The sequence below is a fragment of the Nannobrachium achirus genome (assembly GCF_963921795.1).
Source record: "Nannobrachium achirus genome assembly, chromosome: 18".
Classification (NCBI taxonomy): domain Eukaryota; kingdom Metazoa; phylum Chordata; class Actinopteri; order Myctophiformes; family Myctophidae; genus Nannobrachium; species Nannobrachium achirus.
Window position 1 is genome coordinate 27,223,595 of NC_137825.1, and position 8,855 is coordinate 27,232,449.

The 8,855-nt window shown below is 42.8% G+C and overlaps 1 protein-coding gene across 1 annotated transcript; it reads left to right on the forward strand.

Annotated features, from left to right (window-relative positions):
- Nucleotides 1-227: 227 nt before the first annotated feature.
- Nucleotides 228-8,515, forward strand: gsg1l2b (gsg1-like 2b; the record flags this gene model as incomplete). The annotated part of the gene is made up of 5 exons (XM_080747726.1): nucleotides 228-617; nucleotides 1,425-1,472; nucleotides 3,923-4,075; nucleotides 7,807-7,918; nucleotides 8,215-8,515. The coding sequence occupies exons 1-5, from the start codon at nucleotides 314-316 to the stop codon at nucleotides 8,513-8,515; spliced, it is 918 nt and encodes a 305-aa protein (XP_080603852.1). The 5' UTR covers nucleotides 228-313.
- Nucleotides 8,516-8,855: the final 340 nt, after the last annotated feature.

Here is an 8,855-nt window from a genome sequence, read left to right on the forward strand (position 1 = left end):
GAGAGAGAGAGAGAGAGAGAGAGAGAGAGAGAAAGAAGAGGGGGCTGAAAGAGAGAGAGAGAGGGGGAGGTGGTCGGTCTCTAGCTAGCCTACAAAAATGAGAGACCCAGCAGCACAAAGGAGCATATCTTAGAAACGCACGTAGAGCAGCAGCAGCCAGGCAGCCAGACGCGCCGCGGTAATTAGGCGAGGATACGTTAATGAGGAGCCGGATAATGGGGATTTGAGGAGAGGTCGCCAAACAGGCTACTGTCTACGCCAGGATTTGGAGTGGTGTGTCTGACCTGGCTTGTGCCACTCTTTGGTCGCCGTTATGGGGATCGACCGGCGACGGAGAGCCTCCATGGCTCTTACCTTGAACTTCCTCGCCGTGTTTCTCGCCGTGTCCGCGCTCACGACCAGCCACTGGTGCGAGGGCACGCGGAAAGTGGTCAAGCCGTTCTGCACGGGGCCGTCGACGAGCGCCAGACAGACGCACTGTATCAGGTACAACAGCTCCAACGTCAACAACAGCCGGCTGGTCCAGTACATCTGGGAGACGGGCGAGGACAAGTATCTTATGAGGAAGTTTCACACGGGCATCTGGTTCTCCTGTGAGCAGAACGTCAACATGAGCGGTGAGTGAGTTGTTGTTACGACGCACCTGCTGCTGAGTGACGATGGAACTTTGAGGCGCGCGTCATGGGAACCTATAGCTGCCCATATTGCGCGCTTCTTCTCTGGGTTTGGCGTCCTTTTTATCATTCGGGATTTTAAGGGTTTGTCTTTTAAGTTAAAATGTGCATGGCTTTTTTTCTTTTCTTTTTTTTAATACTTTTAAAACGGTTTATTTTTTGTGCGCAATTTATCATTATATGCCTTTTGTCCGATGCGATGATGAAGCACTTTTAGATTTTCTACCCTACCACTGCAATTATTTGACCCCCAAATAAATGGGCAGGGCTGGGACTTGTTACTCCAGGCAATATGAATGTGAATATATATTGCTGCCTGGATTATTTAGGGATTCCACATAAACCAGCTGAGACATGCATGCATGTTCCCCTGAACATTATCTGCTGTTTGTCACTAGAATGCTCAAATCTGATTGTACGAATACCGTTACCAGTGATAGGCTATCCAACATGATATTGACCAGATAACTGTTGGATACCGGATTTAAAACGGGGTGTTTAGAGATGTTGTTGGTGAGGCCTTTCGAGGTAATTGTTTCATAAATGGATGAAATTGTGATTAAAAACAAATAATAATACACATTTAAGCCTTATAACATGGTCCATGGGTTAAGAAGAGTGCATGCACTCAGAAACCTGATGGAATATAGGTCTACTACTACAGATCACATAGGCCTACCACAGAGAATAAGTGATGCCACACATGGTGTCAAAATTTAAACTTGAAATGAAATGTGCAATCTCTTTCAGGTGAACACTGCAGAAGTTTCCTGTATGTTGCACCTCCAAATGAAAGAGGTAAGCCTGCCTGGGTAACAAACAGCATGCAACATTGTTTTATTGCATTGACATACAGGTTTAATTCTTGCCACCCATCCCCATGGGCCATGCTTCATATGAGACAACCAGGCACCACAGAAGTTTCAGACAGGTTTTTCATCATAACCCTTTCCTCAGCATCAGACAGGCAATATGACCATGTATACATAATACCTATGAATGGCAAGGATATCAAATTCAAATAATTTTCAAGGGCATCATAGTGTCAGACAACTTACATAAAACCCCAGTATTAATGACGATAGGCTAAAATGTGCCACCTTTAGTGACACAGTGGCTCAGGAGGTAGAGGCCGGGCTCCCCCAGAGTTGCATGGTTTCCTCCACCATTGCCATTGGTGTATGAACTATGAATGTGTGAGTGAATGGGTGAATAATGCACAAGCACCTTGGATAAAGGCGCTAAATGCACCATTTACCCGTGTACACTGAAGATCATGCCACATGGGTTGGCCCGTGTTGGAACACCTTTTGTTCGGTGTTGTGTTGAAGGCTATAATTGTGACATACGGTAGTGAGTCTAGTGACACATCTAAGCATCCAATTACTCCTTCCCCAAGCAATGTATTTATTGGCTGCCCATGGGGAAAATATATCATCCCATATATACTGCAAGTCGACTCATTAAATCACATTCTATTTGGTGTCCTGGCAGCAGCCAATATGCTTGACACGGGCAAGTATATGTCACATGAAATTAAATCGTCAATCACACAATCACTTAATCAACCAAGCAAAGGGGAAGTCGATTAAAAAAAAGACAATCAATTTGTCCAATGGTCTCATGTCCATAGTGTGTGGGAGGGGAGGATTGTGTGAGACACCCTCTAATTATAGTGCTCTCCTGTTGCCAGTGGCACGCCGTCTCTCCCTTATCCTCAAGTCCACACGCCCTCCGCGTCTGATTCAGTCGTCACACAAAAGACTTCCTTACAGTCTCTCGCAAGGGCCAGGCGCTTCTTGCAGCGGAATGAAATGAGATCTTTTGTACCACTGACACAACAGGTGGATGCATTGTCACTCGACCTCATTCGCTGCGAATGGCGTGATTACAGGGTTATTCAATTGAGAGTTCTCATCCGCAGTCAGTGTCTCTGCTTGAGGAGATGTTATGTGAAAGGGATGTGAGTAGATTGCAGCATACACATTCTGACATGATATGCAGATGTAACGTTTGTTATTAGAGGAAAATAATATAATTAATTAATATGACATTATACTTCTTAGGACATTTAAGTATATAAATTACAATAATAATGTCTTTAATAATAATCTTTAATACAAAAGTATTATATATAACAGTTTAGAGCAGGTCTTGTTCTTTATTTTGGATATTATTGTGTAATGAATAGTCATTTTACATTAGTCAACTGTGATGAATTAAGTACACAAAAGCTACCCGCCCTATAGGGAAGGATGCAATTTGTGGAAATTGGGTTTTTATACACAGTATTTCAGGCCTGTCGCCTCAACCTGTCATTCCAGCAGGGTGATGAGCAGAGCTAAGCCTGGCCAGTAATATGTCTCTTGCAGATAATGTATCCTTTCCCTGACAGTGAAGGTTAATGATATGGGTGAGTGGGTCACCGGTCCAATCCTCCTCAGCTCACCCCCTCAGCCTCCTCCTTTTTTTATCCTTGTCATTCCTACCCATAACAAACTCCCCCCACCAGGCCGCGACTCAACCCGACCCTCTGACTTGCCCATATTTTTCACTCAGTCCCCCTTCCCCCACAATGTGTCCATGTTTCCTCTGCTATCATTCACTTAACCACACAAACCTGAGGGTCACTATTCTGCGGCCTGCAACACGTTGTGACGTTGCTTGTACGGTACATTGGCCTATCTTCGGCAAAGAGATGTAGTGTGAAAGGGGGAGAGGGAAGAGGGCCAAGTATAGAGCCCTGGGGAACCCCGGTCAACTAAGTATATAACTTGAACCCAGTAATGACAGTGTTGCCATCTGTCTTGGCCATATATGGATTCTGTTAGGTATCCTGTGGTATGTGGCCGATGTGGCCTCCATATACAGTATTTGGGCATTCCCATATGAAGTCCTTTTAGATATGGGCTTAATATTAATGACATCAGGGAACTCCATATATGGGCATAAAAGGGATTCTGTTAAAAAGTGTACACGTCCAGACGTGTACACGTCCATAAAGAGTCAGCATGTGCCATTTCACATACTAAACTGCGACTTTCGATCGCAATAAACGAAACATTGAGGAGCAAAGCTGTTGTGCAGACTTTTATCTTTTCATACGGTTTAAGTCAGTGTTTCTCAAATGGATTCCAGGGACTCTGTGGGTTCCTTTAGTGGGGTATAAATGGACCCATACAAGTCTGTAACTCTCACAGTGTACACTGTAATGCTTTTGTGTCTCACTCTCTGTTTGGTCCCCGTAGGAGTGCTTTGGCTGTGCATCGTGGCGGAGTGCCTGTACATTCTCCTGTTGGGCACTGGGGGCATCCTCATGTCTATAGAGGTGTGTCACTTTGGCAACGTCATCGATGGGCTGAAGCTCAACGCCTTCGCTGCCATTTTCACTGTCCTCTCAGGTACACAGCCGCCGTCGCTCTCCACAATGAAACACGAGTTTGCAATGAGACGGAGGACCGTCTGGTGTCACTTGATCTGATGCTGATTGAATCACTGGATAGCTGTGTCTTAATCTGTTCACAATGTTGTATTCCATGCCTTTCAGACTGAGTTGAATTATCATTGATCGTTCCATGTCATAACTAACAAGATTATTTTATATTGGTGTTCTCTTTTCCCTGCTACTGACCTTAGAGCCCACCCCACAACTTTGGTAAAAGGTTTGGGGTGTCCCCCTTTTGTCGATCAAATCACAGCAACCTTCCAGAAGAAGTGTGTAAAAATAAAAGAATGCATTTCTCCCTCACATTATTTAATCTAGTCCTGCAAAGTACAAAGCCCATGAACCTTTCTAATGGCCTTTTAAGAAGGGTACTAAACTAAAAAATGGTCCCAGCATGTTGTCTTATCACCTTGGCTTTATCCTGCCCATAAATGTTTGTTTCTAATGTTTGGGAAGAATTATAGAGGGGAGTACATCCCATTGTAATGAGCTCCGAAGGAACAGTAGAAGAGAGAGTCACACAAAATGTATTAAAGCTATTCATCACAGAACCACAAAGAGGAGAAATATTAAGATCTAGTATGAGGGTATTAATAGAGAGAGAGAGAGAGAGAGAGAGAGAGAGAGAGAGAGAGAGAGAGAGATAGTGTGTGTGTGTGTGTGTGTGTGTGTGTGTGTGTGTGTGTGTGTGTGTGTGTGTGTGTGTGTGTGTGTGTGCGTGCGCGTGTGCGTGCGTGCGTGCGCGCGTGCGTGCGCGCACGTGTGTTGGGCTTTGGCTTTAACCCAATATCTTTGTAGAGCATAAACTGCCTTTGTGGGTAATTCAATTTACTATCTCCATAAAAGCAGCAATTTCCCCAACCCTTCACTGACTCATTGTGCTGTAAGTGGACAAAAATGGACTGTAACTGATGTTTGTAATGTTCTTAAACCCAACAAGACGATGTGACTTAAGTTACGTGGGATTGTATCTGAAGAAGGCGGTATGTCAAGGATGTTTTTATTGTACAGTGCAATGCACGACATGGCCATTTTGTGTGAACCAATCATTTGGGCAAATATGTTGTTGGGTGCAAATACTAATATAATGTTACTCCAATTAAAACTGGAACCAGATTCTACCAAACACTGATTTATTAATGTGAGATATTTTTGAAACGCCTAGCACATGTCATGAATATTTATTTCCCGGTTGGACTGGAAAGCATGTGTAAGAGAGGGAATGGTTTATAGGTTGTTTTTAGATTGGTTTTGTTCAGGTGGTTCTGTTCTAGAAAAAAATAGACCATTTGTCCTCTCCTAATGTGATTTGCCCGAACCACACATTTATTGATTTTATATGCAGCAATGTGACTTTCTGTGACTGGGATGTTCATATAATTTACGCGTGGCAGAACATGGCTAAGCTAGGCAAAAAAGGATTTGTTCTACTTGTGCAAACACAAAGCTGCCTTTGATTTGCATAACAAGTGATAATGTAATCTTAAAAAAAGAAGAAAAGAAAAAAAAAGTGTTAGGGATGATGGGAGATTGGGAATGTAGGTGTTTCATGACAAATTTGACCTGCTGTTATTCAGACTAGAGGTTTTAAGGGATTAGGGCATACTCCTGGTTCATTATAAGATATAATGTTATGTGATGAAAAGTTCAATGTGAAGAGATCCCTTGCATCAGCTGTCAAACTAGCAGTAGATCACAAAGGCTGTGCAGGTAGACCACATGGCGTGCCCCTAAAAATATATTTACAGTATAAACAAAAATCACAAAACCCCTCTTTTTGGCATCTGTCACTTGAATTAAGTTGACTTGATCAGCTCCTTTCAAGGCTTCTAACATAGGCAAACTCCCAATTTAATGCATTGTTTTCAAGAGGCAGTAGCATTGAAAATAACTCGAAAACCTACTTCCTTACAGAATGGGATGAAGACTTTTCCCCCCCCACCATTTCCAATTCCAAGTGTGTTTGTCTTGTCGCTATTCCAAAGCCACCTCGGGTAAAACATTTTTTTGGGATGGGTAGATCATGTTGAGCTGGTCATTTTAAAAGTAGCTCTCAAGTCAAAAAAGTGTGTGCACCCCTGAACTAAACCATTAAAAAGAACACTGACACACAACGATCAGTGGAGATGAATGAGAGGAGAGTGAACCTGACAAGAGCTAGGAGACTGTGGTATTCTTAGAAAGAGAATTGGACAGCGAGAAAGATAATCTAAAAAGGGGACAACAGTGTAACGATGATTGATGGCAGGGAAGACAGAGAAATAGAGACTGAGAGAATAAGAGAGCAGAAATTGTGGTTACACTCCCAAAGTAGTTAAACCACAATCCACAATTTACTTATTGCAAGTTTCACAATAGTATGCATCACAATTGTTTGCATGGTATTCCAAACATTACTTATCCCCCCCAACAAAGTTTCAGAAATTGCAAATACATGGAGTGAAGCTAGTCTGACAACATGGAAGTGTGTCTGCTTTAATGCAGTACAATATGAATCAATTTGTATGAATTTCTGTTTCCTCATTTGACTGCATTTTGAAAATTATGGATTACGTCGATGGAGCCAACAGTGGCGGTGTCCTTCCACCTAATCTAATATTTATGTCTTGTTGCCGTGTCTGAGCTATAAAGCACTATAGACGTTTACACTCAGCCAAGTCTTTGCCTTTCCTCACCCCAAGCTGATTGACAGCAGTTCTGTTCTTGTCCAGGGTATAGGACACGTAAATCCATGAAGCCTCGGTCTGGCTAGCCGATGCGTGCTGGTCGATAAGGATGTCTGGACACGATTCAGCGGTGTTGGAAGGGGTTTTGTGTCAAGGGGTGTCACACAGACAGCTGACATTGAGTCTGATTCACTTTCAACATGCATACAAGCTTCAGTGCACACAAACAAACACATTCCAATTGTCTTGAGGACAATTAAAACTAGAAAGGTGCAATTCTGGGCAATGGCAAGTGTGGTTGCTCTGACACAAGTCGCAAGGAATCCACTGGGAAATGAATTCCGTCTTATTAATATTATATATTGTGATGTCAAGTGAAGCATGATAATCCTGTCTGATTGGACATTATATTGTCCAAGATATCTTACAACCCTTACAACCCAGATAACGTCAGTTAAAAGTTTACCAAAAAGCATGTTTTTACATTAGCTGGCATAAAAGACCTAGGACCTCTGACCTAGAACAATAGTGTGGTGCCTATAGCAACCACACTAATTAATTGCCCTCAAGGCAAGAAAATGCAAGTTTACTTTGTATAGCATATTACACACTCAAAGGCAATTCAAAGTTCATTACATAAGGTCTTTCATCTAAGTGCACATACACTATACAGTATGTATTTTTGCCATTTGGTTTGTGTTTGTGGGATCCCTTGGCTTATGAAACCATTACAGCATTTGGACAAAGCTGATGTCTTTCTCCCATTCATTTACCATCCTTGGTCAAATTAACAAACAGTGAGACATGTCATATCATAACATAATAATTCAGTTCATTACAGTGGAGCTTGGTTCACTGATGACATTATATTGCCACCAAGTGGTGAAGGCAGGAAAGTGCACTGAGTTCAGTTTTTACCTACTTGCAGTATGTTTCTGATTTGTGGGGATTTTAGTGTCTGATGAAAGTTATGGATCAGTGAACTGTATCAGTAAATCAGTGTTGCCTCTCTGTCCTTCAGGCTTGCTAGGTATGGTGGCCCATATGATGTACACAACAGCCTTTCAGCTGACTGTCAGTATGGGCCCAGAGGACTGGAAGCCTCAGACATGGGACTACAGCTGGTCATACATGTAAGTAAGCACACACTCACTCACACTGTGTTTAGGCAATCTGGAATCATAATTGTTGATTCATTTTACTATCCTTTCAGACATTACTAATTATGTACCCGTGACGTAATGCTAGGGATATGTGATGCGTTTTCAATCACACATCTGAATGAATACAATTATAACCTGATCATACAATTATAGTTGTGAAAGGCAACATCACAAGCTAGGCTGTCTTTTGATACTATATAAATAAAGTTTTCTGCTGCTATTACAAGGCGTGTCACAACAAATATTCCGTCTTCTCTCTCCTTCAGTTTGGCGTGGTGTTCCTTCACGGCATGCATGGCGTCCTCGGTCACCACCATCAACCGCTACACGAAGACCATCCTGGAGTTCAAGCACAAGCGCCGGAACATGGAGAAGAACCTGAAGATCAAGCAGAAGCTGCTGGAGCTGGACTCCCCGGAGCAGGTGTGGGACATGTACATCAGCTCCGTCCCCAGCACCGCCGAGGAGCTGCTGGACCTGTCCTCCAGCAGCCGCAAGCTCTCCAACGCCTCAGTCTTCCTGGACCTCAATGACCTGCCCGACACCCAGGATGAGGAGTACTGTTGACCCGTTTAGGCCCGGGAACGCATTATAATTACTTCAACCATTATTCTTTGCTTTGGCTATTGAAAAATAGCAGATGTACAAGCTCACAGCGTGGCACCGAGGAGGGTGAAGGTTTCTGAAAAACACACGTTTCTATGTCAGTGGTTCTCAATCTTTTTCGTGTCAAGGACCCCCAAATTTGAGTTACAAATCTTCGCATTAAAAATACATAATATTCAATGATTTTGTACAAATCTTCACAACTTTTCAAAAATAGCAGATCTACAAGCTCGCAACGTGGCACTCGGTGCCGCACTGTGAGCTTGTATATTTGCTATTTTTCAATAGCTAAAGTATAAAA